Genomic DNA, 23,757 nt, shown 5'->3' with positions numbered 1-23,757 from the left:
GGTCCCGTCGTCATGGTAACGGCGGACGCTGCAAAGGACAGTTTAAGGTAAAAAAAAAAAAATTAAAAACGTTCGAAGTTGAGGTTTTTTATTTTATTTTTTTACGTTTTAATGTGCTTTTATCTGAATATAGTTTGAGCTTGTAGTTTAAACTGATAAAGTTTGTAGGTTAAACCTTTTCTGCGTCCCGTTTTAAAGGGTCCAAAAGACCCAGAGGTGTTCTGATCCGCTGGTTTATGTTCAGGTCACTTTTCAGGTGTCCTCAGAACCAGAACCAGAGCCAGAGTCACAGCTGGACCTTTTAAATGGTTCTGGTTGTCCTCTGACTTTGGATCCAGACTCATTTTGGTTCTGACAGCATCCGGAGGTCAGTGAGGACACAGTAACCTTTGACCTCCACTCTTCTCCTGTTTTCCAACAGTTCTGGATTCTGTCTCTTCCTGACATGTCCTTGCCGCGGGTGGGAGTGGTTAGAGACTCCATGAGGACCAATCCGAGGATCATCCAGGTAAAACCACAGACCCGGGGACAAGACACTACTGTGAATGAGACGGAGCGCGGTGACGGAGGACCCATTTGGATCCCTTATGGTCCTGCCTGTGTGGAGTCTGCATTTTCTGCCCAGGGTGTCTGTCTCCCTGATCTGAATTGGGAGCTGGTTCCACAGGAGAGGAGGAGAGTAAGAGGGTTCCAAAAACAGAACATTGTCTGACCTTGACTTCATGGACAGTGGTGACTACCTGGACTTAGCCAGGGCCCAGTGGCGTCTGGGGGTGGTGCCAGCTCTTGGGCTGCTCTCTGTGAAGTTCTTGGTTCTCACCGGTGTTGGGGTTTTGTGTCCTATGTCTATGTCCTATGTCTCATGCTCACAGGGCAGCTTCGGTCCCGTGTTGGGGTGTTCGGTTGAGAGACTGGTCTTTGGTCTCCTGAAAGCTTCCCGTGTCCTGCTGCACCTGAGTTCAGTTTATTGATTTATAAAGTGCCTAATCACCACAGACCTGTCTGAAGACACTTGACCCGGGTCAGATCTGACCACACCAACCACACAGGGGACAGCGGTCAGGAAAAAAGTCTCTCTGGTGGTTTTGATGAAGAAACCTCAAACAGACCAGATTCAGAGGGACACCCCACTGCTGAACCAACAGCTACAAAGTTTTAACAAAAAAATGAAGAAAACAAAGTCAGATGATTGCAAAGGTCCAGCTCAGAACAGAGTCCAAGGCTTCAGATCAGGTTTCAGAGCGCTTCACTTCTTCCACATTTTGTTGTGTTACAGCCACAGAGCCGTATCTGAGTACTAGACAGCGCACGCCCGATGCTGCCGACTTAACACGAGTGTCCCTTCATGGACAGCGACATGACGCCTCCTAACCGGGCAAAATACTGACAAAGTGCCCGGATGTGAAATGTTTCATGTGCATTGGCAAACTGTCCGACACCTCAGGAGGCGGAAGCAGCTCTCCACCAGCACTGTTTACGGTGCGGGTGGGGAGCTGTTGACCCTGACTGGGGATGTTGTCGGACGGTGGAAGGAGTACTTCGAGGATCTCTTCAATCCCATCATCACGTTTTCCGAAGAGGAAGCAGAGACTGGGGACTCAGAGGCGGACTCATCCATTACCCAGGACGAAGTGACCGAGGTGGTTAGAAAGCTCCTCGGTGGCAAGGCTCCTGGGGTGGATGAAATCCGTCCTGAGTACCTTAAGTCTCTGGATGTTGTGGGACTGTCTTGGCTGACACGCCTCTGCAGCATCGCATGGCGATCGGGGACAGTGCCTCTGGATTGGCAGGCCGGGGTGGTGGTCCCTCTGTTTAAGAAGGGGGACCGGGGGGTCTGTTCCAACTATAGGGGGATCACACTCCTCAGCCTCCTCGGTAAGGTCTATTCCAGAGTACTGGAGAGGAGAATTCGACCGATGGTCGAACCTCAGATTCAGGAGGAGCAGTGTGGTTTTCGTCCTGGTCGTGGCACACTGGACCAGCTCTACACGCTCCATCGGGTGCTCAAGGGTTCATGGGAGTTCGCCCAACCAGTCCACATGTGTTTTGTGGATCTGGAGAAGGCGTTTGACCGTGTCCCTCGGGGCACTCTGTGGGGAGTGCTCCGGGAGTCGGGGTCCGGGGTCCTTTGCTAAGGGCTATCTGGTCCCTGTACGACTGCAGCAGGAGCTTGGTTCGCATTGCCAGTAGTAAGTCAAACCTGTTTCCAGTGCACGTTGGCCTCCGCCAGGGCTGCCCTTTGTCACCGGTTCTGTTCATTATTTTTATGGACAGAATTTCTAGGCGCAGCCAGAGTGTAGAGGGGGTCTGGTTTGGGAACCACAGAATCTCGTCTCTGCTGTTTGCGGATGATGTGGTTCTGTTGGCTTCGTCAAATCAGGACCATCAGCATGCACTGGGGCGGTTTGCAGCCGAGTGTGAAGCATCTGGGATGAAAATCAGCACCTCCAAATCCGAGGCCATGGTTCTCGACCAGAAAAAGGTGCTTTGCCCTCTTCAGGTCGGTGGAGTCTCCTTGCTTCAAGTGGAGGAGTTTAAGTATCTCGGGGTCTTGTTCACAAGTGAGGGACGGATGGAGCGTGAGATCGATAGACGGATCGGTGCAGCATCTGCAGTGATGCAGTTGCTGTATCGGACCGTCGTGGTGAAGAGAGAGCTGAGTAGGGGCGGAAAGCTCTCGATTACCAATCGATCTACGTTCCGATCCTCACCTATGGTCATGAGATTTGGCTCATGACCGAAAGAACGAGATCGCGAGTACAAGCGGCCGAGATGAGTTTCCTCCGCAGGGTGGCTGGGCGCTCCCTTAGAGATAGGGTGAGGAGCTCGGTCACTCGGGAGGAGCTCGGAGTAGAGCCGCTGCTCCTCCACGTCGAAAAGAGTCAGTTGAGGTGGCTCGTGCATCTTTTCCGGATGCCCCCTGGACGCCTCGCTGGAGAGGTGTTCCGGGCACGTCCCATTGGGAGGAGGCCCCGGGAAAGACCCAGGACATGCTCGAGGGACTACATCTCTCGACTGGCTTGGGAACGCCTTGGGGTTCCTCCGGAGGAGCTGGGGGAGGTGTGTGTGGATCTGGAGGTCTGGGCGGCTTTGCTTGAGCTGCTGCCCCCGCGACCCGACTCCGGATAAAGCGGAAGAAAATGGATGGATGGATGGATGGATGGATAGTTCTGAATGTAAATCTGTCATTGGCTACAAAATTAATTTATCTTATTTTAGTGTTGAAAGTTTAAACAAATCTGACATATTCCAGCGTCCAAATTGTAGACATGAAGGCGCAATATCACACAATTCAGACGGGGACACAGTCCGTATGAATTAATTCCACATGGTCCATGTTAATTAAATCTGTTTTTGTATAGTACTGAATAAATTCAGTTTTGAATAAAATACCACATGATTTCTAAATCCTCAGATTTGGTTCACAGGCATGATGCTTTACACCAGTTTCCATGACAGTGTTCTATGCATTTTGACCCATCTACTGGATGGCAGTGTGAATGAAGTCCTGTTATATCACACAATTGTTGCTGAATCACAACTTAACAAACAGAATTTTCAGTTCTGCAGCCCAGATCTGAATCCGACTGAGCATCTCTGGAGAGATCTGAAAATGTCTGTGCACCGACGCTCCCCATCCAACCTGATGGAGCTTGAGAGGTGCTGCAAAGAGGAATGGACCAAACTGTCCAAAGATAGGTGCACCAAGCTTGTGGCATCATATTCAAGAAGACTTGAGGCTGGAATTGCTGCGAAAGGTGCATCAACAAAGTATTGCGCAAAGGCTGTGAATACTTATGGACACGTAATTTTAGTTTATTTTTAATAAATTTGCAGCAGCTGGTCTGCTCTGTGTCAGCCTGATCCCATCAGATCTCAGAAGCTAAGCAGTGCAGTACTTGGATGGGAGACCTCTTTGGAACACCAGCGGCTGTGTGTGTGTTTCTCAGGGTGAATCAAATCAAATCAACTTTATTTATATAGCACCAAATCACAACAAACAGCTGCCCTAAGGCACTTTATATTGTAAGGCAAGGCCATACAGTAATTATGTAAAACCCCAACGGTCAAAACGACCCCCTGTGAGCAAGCACTTGGCAACAGTGGGAGGGAAAAACTCCCTTTTAACAGGAAGAAACCTCCAGCAGAACCAGGCTCAGGGAGGGGCAGTCTTCTGCTGGGACTGGTTGGGGCTGAGGGAGAGAACCAGGAAAAAGACATGCTGTGGAAGAGAGCAGAGATCAATCACTAATGATTAAATGCAGAGTGGTGCATACAGAGCAAAAAGAGAAAGAAACACTCAGTGCATCATGGGAACCCCCCAGCAGTCTATGTCTATAGCAGCATAACTAAGGGATGGTTCAGGGTCACCCGATCCAGCCCTAACTATAAGCTTTAGCAAAAAGGAAAGTTTTAAGCCTAATCTTAAAAGTAGAGAGGGTGTCTGTCTCCCCGATCTGAATTGGGAGCTGGTTCCACAGGAGAGGAGCCTGAAAGCTGAAGGCTCTGCCTCCCATTCTACTCTTACAAACCCTAGGAACTACAAGTAAGCCTGCAGTCTGAGAGCAAAGCGCTCTATTGGGGTGATATGGTACTATGAGGTCCCTAAGATAAGATGTGACCTGATTATTCAAAACCTTATAAGTAAGAAGAAGAATTTTAAATTCTATTCTAGAATTAACAGGAAGCCAATGAAGAGAGGCCAATATGGGTGAGATATGCTCTCTCCTTCTAGTCCCCGTCAGTACTCTAGCTGCAGCATTTTGAATTAACTGAAGGCTTTTCAGGGAACTTTTAGGACAACGTGATAATAATGAATTACAATAGTCCAGCCTAGAGGAAATAAATGCATGAATTAGTTTTTCAGCATCGCTCTGAGACAAGACCTTTCTAATTTTAGAGGTATTGCGCAAATGCAAAAAAGCAGTCCTACATATTTGTTTAATATGCGCATTGAATGACATATCCTGATCAAAAATGACTCCAAGATTTCTCACAGTATTACTAGAGGTCAGGGTAATGCCATCCAGAGTAAGGATCTGGTTAGACACCATGTTTCTAAGATTTGTGGGGCCAAGTACAATAACTTCGGTTTTATCTGAGTTTAAAAGCAGGAAATTAGAGGTCATCCATGTCTTTATGTCTGTAAGACAATCCTGCAGTTTAGCTAATTGGTGTGTGTCCTCTGGCTTCATGGATAGATAAAGCTGGGTATCATCTGCGTAACAATGAAAATTTAAGCAATGCTGTCTAATAATACTGCCTAAGGGAAGCATGTATAAAGTGAATAAAATTGGTCCTAGCACAGAACCTTGTGGAACTCCATAATTAACCTTAGTCTGTGAAGAAGATTCCCCGTTTACATGAACAAATTGTAATCTATTAGATAAATATGATTCAAACCACTGCAGTGCAGTGCCTTTAATACCTGGAGAAACTGGAGTTGTGTCAGGAAGGGCATCCGGCGTAAAACTTGTGCCAATTACCAATGCAGATCTGGCTGTATCCGCTGTGGTGACCCTGTCCTGTGACGGACACACACATTTTTAATAAATTTGCAAAAAAAAAAAAAAAAAAATCCATGTCATTATGGGGTGTTATGTGTAGGAATTTGAGGGGGAAAAATGAATTTCATCCATTTTGGAATAGAATTGTGCTTTATTGTCATTGTATATGATACAAAATTCTGTGTGGTACCTCTTAACAAAAGAACACAACATATGACAACAAAAGACAACAGAGGAAATCATACAACAGCATACAATAACATATTACAACAGAAGACAACATACAGCACTTTGGTATAATAAAATAGAAAAATAAGAATAAAAATACAAAATAATAATAATAACAACGTACAGGTGGTGCAAAATGGCAGAGAGAAAATAGTGCAAAATATGGAGTTAGTGCAAGGTATAAATGAATAAGTTGTTGAATTAAATTGAATTGAATTGAGCTTTTATTGTCCTTATATATGATGCAACGAAATTCCGATTGGTACCTCTTTAACAAAGGAAGACAACATATGACAGTATTTATTTTAAGTTTTATGTAATACAGAGGGAGTGATGGATGATGCAGCTCTGGGAAAGAAACTGTTCCCCAGCCTCCTAGTCCGAGATTTTATTGTTCGGTATCTCCGTCCAGAAGGAAGAGGAACAAAAAGATCATGTCCTGGGTGGGTGGGATCTTTGATAATGCTGTTGGCTTTCTTGCGTAGGCGGTCAGCATACACTGAGTCCAGATCTGGGAGTGGACTTCCAATGATCCTCTGCGCTGTTCTCACCACCTGGGTCAGGTCCTTTCTGTCTTGCACTGTACAGCTGGAATACCATACAGTCATGCAGAGATAAAGGATACTTTTGATTGTGCTCTTATAAAAGTTCACAAGTAGTTGTGGGGGGAGTCCAGTCTGCTTGAGTTTCCTCAAAAAGAAAAGTCTTTGATGGGCCTTCTTAATGAGGTATGAGGTGTTGAGAGTCCGGGTGAGATCAGCTGTGATGTAGAGTCCGAGGTACTTGATGTTGTTCACACGCTCCACTTCAACACCATGTATGAGTAGGGGTGTATGTGCAGTTCTCTTAGTTGTCCTGTAGTCCACGATGATCTCTTTAGTTTTGGTGGCATTCAGAACTAGGTTGTTGTCTGAGCACCACCACCACAGATGGTGAATCTCCTCTCTGTAGTGGGTCTCATCGTTGTTGGTTATGCAGCCTATCACTACAGTGTCATCAGCATATTTTACAAAGGTGTTGGAGGCATAGTTGGGGATGCAATCGTGTGTAAAGAGTGAGAAGAGTACTGGACTGAGCACACAGCCTTGTGGGGTACCAGTGTTTAAAATGATTGTGGATGATGTGTGGTCCCCTATTCTCACCACTTGTGGTCTGTTGGTAAGAAAGTCTGTGATCCATGAACACAATGAGGGGGGTCAATCCTAGATTGCAGAGTTTAGCTACCAGTTTATGAGGGATTACTGTGTTAAACGCAGAGCTATAGTCAATGAATAGCATCCTGACATATGTGCCAGGTTGCTCCAGGTTTGACAGGCCCGTGTGGAGTGCAATGGAGATGGCATCCTCTGTGGAGTGATTCCTCCTGTAGGCAAACTGGTGTTTGTCTAGATTAAGTGGAATGTTGTTCCCGATGTGTTTCAGGCTGTAACTTAACAAAATTTGTAAAAAGTGAAGTCCTGTGAACACTTTCTGGATGGACTGTATATTGAGTGTTACCGATGTCGTTGGCTGGGACAGGCAAGTCCGTGATTAGTTCTTCAGCATGCCATATCAGCCTGTCCAATCCCAGGTCTCGTCCCACAGGACAGGCTGCTCTGTGGCTGTGGGGCCGTGTCCCAGTTTCGGAACCTATGTGGCTCTGGTGCAGCACCTCACAGTCATCCAACTTATCGCACATATTAAGGTGAGGACTGGATGTCTGTGGTTCCAGGTCTCTGTGGAGGATCTTTGGGTCCTGCTGGAATGACTTAGTGTCCAATGAACGGTTACTTAGTGAGACTCAGATGAGGAGGATCACTGACACTGTGAGGGAACATCAGGTGCCTCCATTCCTGTTACCAGACCTGATGTTCCATCACGTGCACACTCTTACAGATGATGTGATGATGTGGTTCCTCTGCAGGTGGATGTGGGTCAGAGTCTGTCCAGAGGTTTTTCTCTTCCTGGTCCACATTTCACCAATGGAATCAGCAGCAGTTCACCTGGAGATGGAGGTGTGGCCGAAGGTAGGACACAGACAGACAGATACACACACCAACAGAATTGTCTTAATTTGTCTGTACCTCAGATTTTTTTTCCCTACAATTTTCAATTTCTAAAACTTTATTGGTATGAATGTATAGAACACAATGCTGACAAAGCATCAAGTTCTGTTATTACGGTAGACTGTCTCAGTCCTGGACAAAGACCGCCTGACCTGTCCTAGAGGTTTCAAACACAGAGACTTGTTCAGAGCAGCAGTACAGTGAACTCATTAATGTATAACGGGGCGGCGTGTGGCTGGCTCCACTCCATGCTAACCCGGATTCCGGTGTTTATATTTATCTGTGCGGTGTTCTAAAGCTTTACTTTGTCATGGACATTCAAAGTTATGAGCTGCTTATTTTCTCAGTACCCTTAGATTAAGTGGAGCTAACAGGTTAGCTGCTAAGTGCTAACACCGTTAGCGTACAACATTAAATGAGAGTTTGACTCAACCTCATTGTTACAGCAGAGACGTCTTACATGATCCACGAGGACATTTGTCCACAAAACAGATAATTGTTCGCAACAACAGCTAGCAGATGCATCAAGCGGACAATGATTGAAAGACGCTACAAGAGTCAACATGACCACACCCACAGTTATACAGAACTTTATGTCTTAAAGTAAGATGTTAGAAAAACTTCATCCCCGTCCAGTTATCATAGAGGAAACTATAGAGACCACAACTGATTTTTAATACCAGAGAGTGTTAACATGTTTATTTCCACTTGAAAGTTGGACATTTACATATGGACTCCTTGCTTTTGAAGCCTCAAGTGTTCAGTCAAGGAACTGCAACTTTGTATCCCGGTTGGGCTTCATCTGAGAACATCAAAGTTCACCGCCTGGTTCTTACACACAGAGAAAACGAGACATCTCTGAGTGTGTCTGTCTGTCTCTGTGTGTATCTGTCTGTCTGTGTGTGTGTGTGTCTATCTGTGATCTCGTGACAAACAGGCGTCCTGGCGCCTCACGTCCTGATTGCTGGAATAGGCTCCACCCCCCATGACTCTTAATTGGAGTAAGTGGGAATAGAAAATGGATGAATGGATAGAGTTGGTGCAAAGGGAGTGGTAACATGGCGGCCTGATACACAGGTATTTTGTCACATTACCTGGAGCGTAGTGTGCCGAGATAGAAAGAGCGGTGACATGAGTCCGGAAAAAAAAATCGGTCATGTGACTCATGGTGCCATCTTGTGTTCAAAATAGTGTTGGCTGTAAAAGCTGCTTCTGCAGTGCACATGCTGTTTAAATTTTCACAAACACACACAGAGACACACAACCACACAGGCAGGCAGACACACACACAGAGACAGACACACACGGAGACACAAACACACAGACAGTCACACACAAGTTTATCAGATTGAACATTAAATATCTTGTCTTTGTGGTGTATTCAACTGAATATAGGTTGAAGAGGATTTGAAAATCATTGGATTCTGTTTTATTTACATTTTACACAACGTCCCAACTTCATTGGAATTGGGGTTGTAGTAAATCTGTGGTGTGTGTTCCCTGAGCAGTGAGTGATCCAGAGATTTGATGAAGAGGCGAGAGCAGAGGACCACTGTGATGTCACTGATGACCAAACACACAGAACTGGTTATGTCACAGTCTTCATGAAAACACACACACACACACAAATGCCTTCAGGCAACAGTGAGCACTGTCAGTCATTCTGACTGACACACACACACACACACACACACACACACACACACACACACACACACACACACACACACACACACACACACACACACACACACACACACACACACACACACACACACACACACACACACAGTCTGTGGAGGCTGTGGTCGTTTAACATCTGCAGGAAACTCCTGTGGATGTTCTACCAGTCCGTAGTAGCCAGCGTCCTCTTTTACACCATAGTCTGCTGGGGGCAACACATCCAAGGAGGACACATTCAGGCTGGACAAACTGATCAGGCGGGCTGGCTCTGTGGTTGGCATGAAGCTGGACTCTCTGGTGATGGTGGCAGAGAAGAGAACACTGGACAAACTTCTGGACATTATGGACAAGGCCAGTCAGCCTCTGCACACCGTCATCAGCAACCAGAGGAGCCTCTTCAGCCACAGACTGCTCCTTCCCAAGTGCAGGACCAACAGACTGAAAAACTCCTTTGTCCCTCAGACCATCAGACTGTACAACTCCTCACTGAGGGGGAGGAGGAGGAACAGGAAGACAGAGGACGGGAAGGAGAGCAACAGTAGGAGCCAGTAAACTAAGTAGCGAGCAGTATGTCTGGTATTTATATTTGCAAATTGTTTCTTTACTTTCACTTTTGATGCTCTGTGTGCTTCTTACTCTGTGTGCTGCTGGAGCCTCAATTTCCCTGAGGGGTGTAGCTGTCGCAGCTAAATGTTTCATTATTATTTTTTTAATGGTTTTATTTATTTTTGTATCCACATAATATTGGATTAGCTGTGTTGTGCTACAGACCGCTAGTGGTTTAATTGGGTATTGGCAGGAAATAGTCACGTGTCTAAATTTGCAAGAACGAGGAGGCGCTTCTGGAGACGGTGGACAAAGACACGAGGAGCAAAGACTTTGACTTAAGAAAAGAATTGTAGCACTCCTACATGTTGGTGTAGAGGGTGCACACAGTACGTGAGATTATTGTTGTTGAATGTGGATGTTTTATTTAAGTTTATGTACAAGTTTGACCAAATATGTATATTTTTGTTTGTCTTTGCTATAGTTTTTCATGGTGTGGTCAGAAGATGCCTTATTGTAAAAAACAAATGCTGACAAAAAGCACAATGACAAAAGGAAAAAAGACAAAAACCGAAAACATACAAAATGGATGAAGGGAGCTACATTGCAGACCTGGCTGCAGACTCCACATACAAATACTTGGGAATTGAACAAAGTAATACAACTGAGCACAAGAAAATGAGAACAAAAACAACAAAAGAATACCTAAACTGCTTAAAAAAGATCTGCAAAACACAGCTGACACCAAAAAACAAGATCACAGCCATAAACCAGTTTGCAATACCAGTGGTGACCTATGGGTTTGGCATAGTGAACTGGCCACAATGTGAGCTTAATAAATTGGACACAAAAACCAGGAAAATGCTCACCCTCCACAAAATCACATACAGAAACCATCTAACTTCAGCATGACAGATCCTCATGGCAGACGGACATTATACATCCAGACACAACAAGATCTGTCAATATCTCCACTGGAAGGTCTGCAAGGAACTGGAGATGGAAGTCAAAGAACATGTCTGGGAGCACGAGCCAACACCAGTCTCATCCAACGGAAAAGTAACGGTCTCCTATGACAAAGATCCCAGCAGGAAGACACATTGAAGGAGGTGCAATCAAACCTGATATTGTCATCTGGAACAAGCAAGAGAAAACAGCCAAAATCATCGATGTGACAGTCCCCAATGACTACGGCCTGAATCGAGCTGAAAAGGGAAAGATCTTGAAATACCAAGACCTGAAAAATGACCTACGAACAACATGGTCATTGAAAGACATCGATATCATCCCAGTTGTGGTGGGAGCAACAGGCCTGATGAAGAAGAACCTGAAGAAATACCTTGAGACAATCCCCGGTCACCCAAGTGCACATGAGGTGCAGTTGTCTGCGATTAAGGGAACGATCACCATCTTGAAGAGAGCCCTCGGATACAATGCCAGATCTGGTTAGGATAACTATAGAGCCTAGGGTGCAACTTTAGACCCCAGGTTTGGGGCCCATTGCATTCTACTAAAAAGACATCAAAGATAAATGAAAAAACAAAAGCACATTCCCATAAGAAGTCCATGTTAAATGTCCAATGTTAGGGCAGAAATAAATGTGTTTACAGCCTGGGACCAAACAAAAAAAAGGTTTGGTCTTTATAGTTTCCTCCTTCAGGACAACTGAAAGGTGGTGAGTTTTCCTCTAACGCTTTAGTTAGTTTTCATGGTTAGCACCGGTGCCTCACAGCAAGATCATTGTGGGGCTGCTTCTGGTCTTTCTGTGTGGGTTTACTCCCACAATCAAAAACATGCTTATTTGGGGTCTGCACTGAGCAAGGCAGTGTCTCTACATCTGGAGTGGGAGTCTGGCTGTCCACTGCCCCTAGTGGTTGGATTGTGTCTAACTGTAATTGGGATGGTTTAATGCAGAGGACACATTTTGTTGTATGAATGTATAATAAAGAAAATTATTATTCTTAAGTCCTTTTAAGACAAAGTTCTGTAAATTTGGGGGTGTGGTCACTTTGAGTGACAGCAGCTGAGTGTCTTTGGCTTGTTGTCTGCTTGATGCGGCTGGTAGCGGAGACGATGTCTGTCTGTGTGTAGCATTTTAATACAAAAAGCTGGAATAATCTGTCTTGTGGACAAACATCCTCACTGATCATCTCAGACGTCTCTGCTGTAATATTCACCGAGTCAAACCCTCGTCATATGTAATGTTGTACACTAACGCTGTTAGCACTTTTAGCAGCCGTCGGTAGCTTAATCTGTTAGCTTCACTTAATGTATGATTACTGAGAAAATAACTTTTAATGTCCACAAAAAAGTAAACTGTGAGAAGAACCTCTGCATAGCCCCCCAAAATATGATTTAATAAGAACCAGAACCCATGTTATGCTGCATTTACACATAACGACAACATGTCACGAATGCCACAAAGTACACGGGTGATTCTTAGACTACGGGCACTTATTATGTCCTTTGATCATATTGTATGAAAAACAGAAAAAAGGGGAAATTTCACACTTTTATAGTTATCTTTACAATGAAAGTCTTTTAAGAAATTTGTTCTAGTAGTCTATGATGACTTTTTCACCTTTTTTCAGCATCATTATATGCAAATATTGCCATTTTGTGCTTGTCCCACACCCAGACTTTTGATCTTCAATGATAAAAATGAATGGTAAAAAAACGTTTTTTCTAATGTTTTAAAATATCTCAATAAAATATCAGTAAAATAATCAAAACATAATTGGGGTATTTAATGTCATACAACTGTTGTGATTTTTTTTAAACAAAATGTAGTTGTCCCACACTATTGCTGTAATTTCCACCACAACACTGTAATGTCCCTTTAAACAGTTTGTATGAAAGATTGTTTGGGTAGTTTCTATGCAGATAAACAGTGACATCAGAGCACATGTATATAGCGCTAAATCACAACAAACAGTTGCCCCAAGGCGCTTTATATTGTAAGGCAATGGTGTGGTGGAAATTACATTTACAAGGCCAATAGTGCCCCTAGTTAAAGAATCACCCACACATTCTTGGCTGTTACGATACGTTACGATTACTGGCACGTATCGCTCGTGAGTTACCAGGAACCATAACGCACGGTCAAGAATAATGTCCTGTGCTGTTGCACACTCTTGCATGTAACAGTACACAGTTACATTCTGTCACATTGTGAATCAGGCAAATTGTCTCCATAACTCCCCCAATATTCATGCTACCATCAACTGCTGAGTGGTGCAGAGAGGAGGCGGCGGAGCGGGAGAGAGCCAGATGTCTGGCTGCAGGCGGCTCTCCTCTGGCTCAGACTCGTTTTCCCAAACATCAGGGACAGCAGCGGGTGGAACACCCCCAAGAGCGTGCTGAGGAGCACTGGAACGAGACTTAGCCAACTTGGTGTCACTATCCTCCTTCGGCAAACTGCAGCAATGAAACTGAATGTGGTGAAGCAGGGTGAAGTGATTCGTATTGGCGCGCAGTGGAATGTGCACCGTGTTACAATTTGTGTCAAAACTTGACAGTTTTCATGACAATTCTTAATGACGTGTGACAGTTTGGACTCCAAGAACCATGACAGGAACCATTACAAACGCTGTCACGCTCCATTAAGGATCACCACAAATCAAGACGGATCAACATGCTCAGCTGCAAACGCCACGACATGAGGCCAAATGAGGGTGGTGCGTGACTTTCATGGAAGATTTTTTTGACAGCCAAAAAAAATGGTCCATGGTCCACACCAACACGCACTGTTAAGAAACCTGTTCAGATGCATTGTCATGTTAAGAATGTCAGGAATGACACAAATATGACATTCGTAACGCGTCCTGACTATGTGTAAACGCACCATTAGGCTCATACTCAGTTTCATCACACGTAGAGCCGCCCACGCTCCGCCCCTTTATGCATTAATGAATTCCTGATTTAGCCGCTGTGAATGTGGCGCCGCCCACAACATAGCCTAGACACTGGCTTCATAGCTACTTTTCTGGGTCTCTATAGAAAATGTAATGCAGACTTTGTCCTGGACTGACAGTCCATGGTAACACTGGAGTACTGTGGCCTGATGAGAGTTATAGTTAATGAGTGCTAACAGAATGCTACATGCTAACTGGTGACCTGTGCAGCTCTATCCAGCTGGAGGGTCGTGACCTCAGAGAGAGACTCTCCGGCTGCTGTGGACTTTGTGGCTCTGAACCGTGCTGCGGTGAAGTCCGGCATGGTCACAGCCAAAGAAATGAGGGAGTATCATGCACAGAGGGGCGGAGCCAGCAAGAAGTCTGCCTGTAAACAATTTGTCAGGGCGACGCAGCAGCCGGCGGAACCAGATGTCACGTTTGGACTCAAGAACAGGTCTGAAACCGCCACCGCACACAGACGGGTCTCCAGGTTCACCTCACTCACGGTTTGTCCCTCACAGGCCACCATCTCCACTGACAGACGTGCTGTCTCATCAGTACGCTCGCCAATGGCTGGACAAGCAGCTGAGCAGGGATCAAACCTGCAACCAGAGACTCCAGGGCAGGGTGAGCGGCCAAACACATCCGGCTCATGTGATTGGTGGATTCTGTCACATGACATCCGTTACTCGAGTCGTCTGCAGGACCAATCAGAGTCAGATGGCTCTTAGTCACATGTTCACGATTTAAAAGGTTTGACAACTGAGGATGTGAAGAACCAGAACCACGGTTCTAAATAACTAATGTGTGTGTGTGTGCGCAGAAGAAAGCAGCTGCTGTTGCAGATACCAGGTCCAGCCTGCTGAGGGCGACCAGGGTCCTGCCACAAACACATACTGAGCACAAACAAGCCAACAAGGTATGTATATATATATATATATATATATACACACACACACACAAAATGGAGCCTGGGGTATGAGGACAGAGGACTGTGTGTAACTTTGTGCAGTTCCTGCTCACTGAGCTCAAACATCACAAACGTGACAACACGCCTGTTATGATGATAAATTTCACCTCAGAAAATATCACAATAAATGATAATTAAGATATTTCTGTTAATTCAGCACTGGATTTTTGAGAACATCCCTTCAGCTTCTCCTTCAGTCAGATGGTGATTTGGCACAAACTTGTCCTTCGCCGTACGACTCCACATGACTTGGCAGCGGTGATTTTGAACCGGTGTCACAGACCGAACAGTGCCCACCGCGCTGCTGACATCAGTTTGTTTCTATAGCCCTTTGCAGGGCCCAGAGGGCGACCGGAGCGCTTCACAGTCAGATAAAAACACAGAGAATAACTTAAACCATAAGACAATAAGCAAATTTAAAACAGACACATCAACAAAAATATACGGCCAAAAATATTTGCAGATAAAAACTGAATAAAACGTCCGAGCGCTGCTGGTTGTGCAAAGGCCATTCTAAAAAGGAAGGTTTTTAATTCAGATTTAATAAGATCCAGGTCAGTGGTGGTGCAGAAGCCCGGTCTCCCCAGTGGCAGTTTCTGGCCCGCGGAACCTCCAGCGCACCTGGTTATAAGATCTCAAAAGTCTGGTTTGGTCCTGATGTGTCAGCAGCTCAGCTACGTCTGGTGGGACCAAACCACTCAGAGCTTTAAAAACAAACATGAGAATTTTAAAATCAATTCTAACCCGAACTAGAACTAGAATTACCAGTGCAGAGCGTAGAGGACTGGAGTGATGTGGTAGGGTCTACATGTGTTAGTTAACAGACGTGCTGCAGCATTTTGAACCAGTTGAAGTCGACTGAAGGTAGACTGGGAGACTCCAACATGAAGCCCACTGCAGTAGTCCAGCCAAGAACTGATAAAAGCATGAATGGCTTTTTCCAGATCTTCACAATTTAAAAAAGGCTTCACCTTCGCTAAAAGACATAGTTGATTAAAAACTCGATTTGACCAGAGACTCACTTTCTTTGTCAAAGTTTAAACCACTGTCCAACATCACCCCAAGATTTCTGACTGTGGGTTTAACCAACAATCCCAACATTCATTATCTGTGGGGTCACCAAACAGAATACACTCATAGTGCAGCAGATAAACAATCCTGCAAATGGTGACACAAGCACCAAAGTCGGCACAAATACTCCATAGACATCACTCTTTTGAAAAAAAGGAAAAAAAAAAACACAACAACAAAAAGACTAGCCACTTGAATGTTCAACAGGCAGCCAGGTAGGGGTCAACTGAAGAATTACACAGGGGTCAAAATTAAAAATGCTCCAGTCAAATTGAAAACTACACATTTTTTGTCTGATCACAAAGATTCCAAAAAGGTATAGTTTGGACTATCTATGACTGAATGTTCAGGAGTTGAGGTAAAAACAGCAAAAATGGTGACAAAGGTCAGTTTCAGTTCGAACAGGGGTCAAAAGTTAAATATTGGTAAAGATTAGTCAATTAGTCAAAAAACTGATGCAAATTATTGGTTGAGCGAATAGGATTAATAAATGAAATAGTTTTGACTGTGCTGAATGCTTGGTCTATAAAGTAAAGGTCAAACAAGGTCAACATCCATTGGATTCTATGAGATGTGACATTTTACCCTGTAACATAACTAAGCATGATACATGGTCCAAACTGTTAAACTCTGTTAACAACTAATAATTTGCATCACTTTTTACCAAAATTGGAGCAACTTTAACTTTTGACCCCTGTACAGTCTTGTCCTCATTTAGGTTCAGGAAATTTGATGACAACCACTGTTTTATTTCTGCGATACATCTGGCCACCCTGCCCCCAGTGACTGCATCAGTTTAACAGGCGGTAGATTTTAATGTTGTCTCCATAACAGTGGAACGACATTGTGGTTTGCAATGACTGATCCAAGTGGCAACATGTACAGGGAAAAGAGAGTGGGGCCAAGGATTAAACCTTGCAGAACACCACAAATGAGAAGCACTTGAAGAGGACAGGTCACCAATTATTACAGAAAAACACCGATTGGAAAGGTATGATGTGAACCACTTCAGAACAACGCCATCAAGTCCAACATGTTCTTTAGGGACAGGAGGACTGAGTGGTCAACTGTATCGAAGGCAGCTGTCAGGTCCAGGAGCACTAAAACCACAGGGGTGCTGCATCAGAACATCGGAATGGAAATGTGGAAAATATAAATCAGTGACTCCCATTTCCACCTGATGATGTGGGATCATGACCCCTTGGTGCATGAAGTAATGGGCCATTTTCTCCATATGATGAACATGTCTCAGACATCATGTCCAGCTTAAAGACATAAAATCATGAATGTTTATTTGGAACTAAGAGGAAAATATTAAACATGGTGAGCAGCAGTAATGAGCTCAGGTGCCTCCAAACAGCCAGTCAGACGCTCTGTCCCCCCCCAAACAACAGCAAAAACACATCACAGGGCCATGACAGCATAGTGGGCGGAGTTTGAGCATCCGTGACATCATTTTCAATCCGTGTTTCCCTGTTGTGATCTTCAGGTGCAATGCGTGTCAGGGTTCATACGTTTGAAGCCGAAAGATTAGGAGCAGATTCGAGGCAGCATGATGTCACAGGTCCTGAAGTCCTTTTCTATCCTGCTCCCCGTCCTCAGGTTGCTCCGGCTCTGGACACCTTCAGGAAGCCGGAAGCTCATCTCCATGCCTTCAGGACTCACGAGTCAAACTCCAAGAAAGGGGCTCCGGGTGCGGACACGGACGGTCTGCACTGATCTGGATCCAATCAGATAAAGCTGGAGAGTCCCTGAATGTTTTTTGTTTAATTTTTCTTGGTTTAGAAAAAAATAACCTTAATCCTTCTGCAGCCTGATGGTCGTAGTACCTGTGGAGAGACACATGGGGGTGCCATTTCTCCTTTTTTTTTAACTTTAGTTTTTATTTTTCACAAGTATGCATGAACACAGAACAGCAATCAATCAGTGTGGGATCAGCTCACAAAGAACGGGTGGGGTGGGGGGGTGGGTGTTAAGTTTCAGTTAACATTTTCATTTAGAGAGTGAGGAAAAAAAATATTTAAATGTTAATGTCTTTGTTTATATAACATCCATTTCCTATTAAAATAATCTTTTTTTTAATTCTTAAACAATAAATCATTCCTTTCTTTCCATCACACACATTTCGTGTACTCTAACCATTCTTTATGTCTAGGTGGGTCTGAAGCATGTCAATTTCTTGTTTTATTCTTCCTTCCAGCCATGAGAAGAATTTTTACCAGATAATTGTCCTCTTTCAGTACAACTTCACCTATATTCCCCAAGGACAGGGTGGAGGACTCCTTGGTAATCCTGTATCCAAGCACATCATTTATCACAGCGTTCACGTTATCCCAAAATGGTTCTACTTTGGGGCAACACCAGAAGACGTGTATGGTTTGCATTTATTTGACCACACTGCCTCCAGCATGTTTGTTGTTTTAATAATTGTTTGCTTTTTAAATTTGGTGTAATAAAAAAAAAAAAAAAAAGTTTAATTTTTCCAATTAAATTGTCTCCATGTAAGTGAATTTGTGGATGTCTGTTGAATTACACACGTGACACCATTCCTCTTCAGAAATCCTGATTATTCAACTCTTTTTCCCACTTGTGTTTTATGTATAATGTTTTATTCTGACATTCCATTATACTGTGGTAAATTCTTGATATAACCCTAGATATTTCTGATTGTAAGCTTTAACCATCACTTCTATCACTAGTGCAGCAGATAAGAAGAATATTTAGACCAAAATCCTGCAAATGATACAAACATCAAATTCAGCACAAATAATCCATAGACATGAACTCTTGAAAAAACTGACTGGCCACTTGAATTTTCAATAGGCAGCCAGGTAGGGGTCAACTGAAGAATTACATAGGGGTCAAAATTAAAAGATGCTCTAATCATATAGAAAACTACACATTATTTGCCTGATCATAAAGATTCCAAAAAGGTATAGTTTGGAAAATCTATGACTGAATGTTATGGAGTTATGAGGTAAAAGCAGCAAGAATGGTGACAAAGGTCAGTTTCAGTTTGTACAGGGGTCAAAAGTTAAAGTTGCTCCAGTTTTGGTAAAAAAGTATGCAAATTATTAGAGTTAACGGGGTTTTAAAAAGGAATAGTTTGGACCATGTATCATGCTTAGTTGTCATGTTACAGGGTAACATATGTCACATGTCATAGAATCCAATGGACATTGACCTTGTTTGACCTTTACTTTGGACACCAAGCATTCAACACTGTCAAAACTATTCCATTTCCACCGTATTTATGTTTGATTTCTAGTGAGGGGTGCGATTAAATGAGGGAATCTGGGTTTTTGCAAGATTTAATTCATATTCTGCATAGTAATTGAGTTTTTCTATCATTTCCATCATTCACAGGAAGGAAGTGTCTTCTTCTGTTAAAGATAGCACCATGTCATCCGCAAAGAGGCCAATTTTTTGTTCCTTATTCCCAACAGTTATACCTGGCTCACTCATTCATTGGCTCACTCACTGACCGGCTCACTCCCTGATGAATCCCTGTCATGGTTCTTGTTCAGAAGTCACATGATTTCAGTGAAGTATTTCATGAGCAAAACAAAGTTGCGTTTTGGACTGATGTGCATCAAGGGTAACCTGATTTTCACCACTTCATCCTCATTATTTGACCTTTGAATATGCAGAATTAGAAGATCAAAGCATTTGTTGTATTTGAGTTAAGTTAAAGGAGATTAATTCATTCATCTCATTCGCTCACTGCACTCAGGCTACATGTCGTTTTTCCATCAACCTCATGTGGCGCTCGTGTTTGACAGCTGTGACTTTGATGGTGCAGTACTTCACTTGTCCACTGGGGTGCACAGCCATGAGGTGTCCAGGTCATGTTTCTGAAATCTGATTGGTGGTTGTCCTGAGAAAAAGGAGGTCTGAGAACTACAGGCCTCCTGAGGTGACCGCATCCTGCTCCTGTCCTCTCTGACTAAACATCTTCTTCTTCTTCTTCTTCTTCTGGACCTTATCTTTGTCCAACCCACTGGAGAACTCTGAGCACAACCAACCACATTCTGTCTGACCAACAGCAAACCTGAGGAGACAAAAGAGGAGACGAGGAATCAGCAGGAAAAAATTATCATTCAAGAAAAATAAGATGGGGGCGTTGTTGAGCTGGTAATGGAGTGAGACGTTTGTTTGAGCTCCCATTGAACTTTTTATTTTAAGCTAATAGTGCGCTGCACACTGCAGCATTAACTAATCTGCTCTGAAACAAGCTTCAAAGCTGGGTGAAGGTACACATTTGAGTAAATGGCGACGAATCTGTGTAAATTAAAATTTATTGGAGCAGCGGCCGCTAGGCGTGACACCACCTCGAGCCACACTGATACCGCCACCCCGGCAGAAACGTCACCGCAGCGGCCAGCTAAACCAGAGACGGACACTGAATCCCTGAAATCAGAGATTCTACTGTCACTGAAAACTGAAATCTCAAAGGTGATAAAATCGGAAATGAAAAACGCACTTGCTGAAGACTTCCTTAAAAATGAGCTGCAAGGAGTAAAAAACGTGGCGACCAAATGAAAACTATGATCCAGGACATGAAGACCGGACTGTCAACACGGTCAGACGAAGTGGTGACTCTGCAGACTACAGTAGACACTCTGAAGTCAGACGTGGCAAAGCTTCAAGACAAATGCAAGAACACGGAAGGATGAGCGCAGCGGTGTGACATCAGAATACTGGGGGTGCCTGAGACGGCTGGATCAAGTTCCACGGCAATGGTTTCCAAGATAAGGAGGTGCTCACTGACCAATCACACAGAAGCCACAGAAACCCGTTGGGAGGCTGTGCGCGATAGTAGCCAAGCTCCATTACATCAAAGTCTGTGTTGAGATACCGAGGCGAGCGCACACCCGAGCTCCACTTTGGTCGCCATCTTTCTGGATTATACTGCTGAAGTCGCCAAAGAGAGCCATGTAAACCAAGGTCAGGAAGTTACTCTGCAAATGTCAGAATGTCTGGTTTGACAGTTTCCAGCCCGTCTTTGTGTCACATAACGGAGAAGAAAAAGATTTCACAGGCGCGAAAAAAGCGATGAGCTACATTAAGGCCGTCTCAGCTTGACCATTCAGCCTGCATATGCCGACCGTATTAAAAATGATGGCATACGCAGGCGTAAGCAGCCGTCACACTGTGATGTTTACCCAGCGTTTGCCAACAGCCCCGTTTCCACTGAGTGGTTCGGGTCTGTACTGCAAATAAAATAATGTTAAATTACTTTCTGAACCACACCACACCGCGCAGTACCGACCCGAACCACTCGGTGGAAATGGGGCTGTCGGCATACGCTGGGTAATCGTCGCAGTGTGACAAGCTTTTATGGATGTAACAACCTATTCAGCGTCTGAGACGCTTTGACTCGTGTTTTCACCAAACAGGTGGACAGTGACGTGATACTTTTTTATCTCTCTTCTGTGGTCAATTAAGGCGGAAGGATTGTTGTTTCAGTTTGTATTTCATTTGTCAACAGGTACATTACTGTTGCTGGTTTGCGTTAATATGCTCAACTATTGTAATTTCCACCCCGTGTGCGGCAGTAGGTAGAATAGTCGTATTGAAATAAAATTTTGCACAAAACATTTTCTCATCAATATGAATAACTCAGTCAGGAAGCACCTTAAGAAAGTCACATTTTTATCATTGGCGTCTTGTAGAGGACCGCCCTGATGAGTCACATGCTCACAGGCATTGAAAATTTTCAGCCCAAAATTTTTTGAGGTGCTTTTGGAGGTGACATATCAGCATGCTCTTAACTTATAAAAAAAACACGTACCCATAACATACGCCAGTGTTTGCCAGAGGTTTTAAACATGGTCAGCAGATGCTGGCTAATGGTCGAGGTGTGAAAGGACCTTTAAGATGCACAATGATCCTACAGCAAGTAACGTCTGAGATGCTGAGTTACTCATATTTATCATGACTCCAAGTAACAATTTCTCTTTTTTTTGCCAATACTGACCACTTTTAGACATAAAATGACTTATTACTTTATTACACCTTTAAAGCTGCCTGACACGGCAGAGGTCTCTGAACACGTATCATTTCTATTTTCATTGATGCTAGTTTTTCCCTCATATCCTGTTACAAAACAACTCAGCCACATGGGGTGTGCAGCCAGTACATCCTAAGTGCTGGTCCCAAGCCCGGATAAATGAGGAGGGTTGCGCAGGAAGGGCATCCAGTGTAAAACAAGGCAACCCAACTATGCAGACTAAGAATCGAATTCCCATACCGGATCGGTTGTGGCCCGGGTTAACAACGTCCGCCACCGGTGCTGTTGCCCAACAGGGTGCCGGTGGAAATTGGGCTACTGCTGGGAGAAGACGACGAAGAAGAGGAGGAGAACATTTCCACAAACAGCGGGAGAAGAAGAAAACTAGAAGGGTGGAAATGAGAGTGGGGACTTCGAATGTTGGTAGTATGACTGGAAAAGGGAGAGAGCTGGCTGATATGATGGAGAGGAGAAAGGTAGACATATTGTATGTGCAAAAGACCAAGTGGAAGGGAAGTAAGAGCAGGAGCATTGGCGGTGGGTACAAGCTGTTGTACCATGGTGAGGACAGGAAGAGAAATGGTGTTGGGGTCATTTTAAAGGAAGAGTATATTAAAAGTGTGTTATAGGTTAAGCGAGTGTCTGACAGGGTGATGAGTGTGAAGTTGGAAATAGAAGGGGTGATGATGAATATCATCAGTGCATATGCCCCACAGGTAGGTTGTGAGATGAAGGAGAAAGAAGATTTCTGGAGTGTGTTAGATGAGGTGGTGGAGAGTGTGCCCAAGCATGAAAGAGTGGCGATAGGAGCAGACTTCAATGGGCATGTTGGTGAAGGGAACAGAGGTGATGAGGAAGTAATGGGTAGATATGGTATCAAGGATAGGAATGGGGAAGGACAGATGGTAGTTGATTTTGCAAAAAGGATGGAAATGGCTGTAGTGAATACCTACTTTAAGAAAAGGGAGGAGCACAGGGTAACATAAGCGTGGAGGAAGGTGCACACAGGTGGACTACGTTCTTTAAAGGAGATGCAAGCTAAAAGAAATCAGACTGTAAGGTGGTAGCAGGAGAGAGTGTCACTAGACAGAATAGGATGGTTGTTTGTAGGATGACTTTAGAGGTAAAGAAGAAGAGAGTGAGAGCTCAACAAAGGATCAGATGGTGGAAGCTGAAGCAGGAAGACTGTTGTGTGAAATTTAGCAAGCAGGTGAGAGAAGCACTGTTTGGAGGGGAAGCAATTTTTGACAACTGGAAAAGTACTGCAGATGTGGTGAGGGAGACAGCTAGGACAGTACTGGGTATGACATCTGGACAGTGGAAGGAAGACAAGGAGACTTGGTGGTAGAATAAAGATGACCAGGAAAGCATAAGGAGAAAGAGGTTGGTGAAAAAGTTTTGGGATTGTCGGAGTGATGAAGAAAGTAGACAAGGAGATGTGGCATAAGGCGAAAAGAGAAGTGACAAAAGCGAAGGAAAAGGCATATGGTGAGCTGTACAAGAAGTTGAATAGGAAGGAGAAAAGGACTTGTACCAATTGGCCAGACAAAGGGACAGAGCTGGAAAGGATGTGCAGCAGGTTAGGGTGGTAAAAGATGCAGATGGTAATGTGCTGACAAGTGAGGAGAGTGTGTTGAGAAGGTGGAGGGAATATTTTGAGGAGCTGATGAATGAAGAAAATGAGCGAGAGAAAAGGCTGGATGATGCAGTGAGAGTAAGTCAGGAAGTACAAGAGATTAGTAAGGAAGAAGTGAGGGCTGCTATGAAGAGGATGAAGAGTGGAAGGGCAGTTGGTCCA

General features: G+C 44.3%; 2 protein-coding genes across 2 annotated transcripts in view; one reads left to right on the top strand and one right to left on the bottom strand.

The window, feature by feature from the left end:
• The first annotated feature begins 12 nt into the window (after positions 1-12).
• Positions 13-17,665, top strand: cfap77 (cilia and flagella associated protein 77). The gene is made up of 8 exons (XM_034169627.1): positions 13-47; positions 199-256; positions 359-508; positions 7,639-7,741; positions 14,134-14,359; positions 14,427-14,532; positions 14,729-14,824; positions 17,549-17,665. The coding sequence occupies exons 1-8, from the start codon at positions 13-15 to the stop codon at positions 17,663-17,665; spliced, it is 891 nt and encodes a 296-aa protein (XP_034025518.1).
• Positions 17,666-18,934: 1,269 nt separating this feature from the next.
• Positions 18,935-23,757, bottom strand: part of ddx31 (DEAD (Asp-Glu-Ala-Asp) box polypeptide 31) — a 56,540-nt gene continuing 51,717 nt past the window's right edge. The window contains exon 19 of the mRNA XM_034169626.1: positions 18,935-19,997. Coding sequence (XP_034025517.1) covers positions 19,847-19,997 — 151 coding nt within the window. The 3' untranslated portion in view covers positions 18,935-19,846. The remainder of the gene's footprint in view (positions 19,998-23,757) is intronic.

Source organism: Thalassophryne amazonica, chromosome 5 (genome assembly GCF_902500255.1).
Source record: "Thalassophryne amazonica chromosome 5, fThaAma1.1, whole genome shotgun sequence".
Classification (NCBI taxonomy): Eukaryota; Metazoa; Chordata; class Actinopteri; order Batrachoidiformes; family Batrachoididae; genus Thalassophryne; species Thalassophryne amazonica.
Note: the sequence above shows the minus strand (reverse complement) of the source record. Positions and strands in the feature narration are given on the sequence as shown.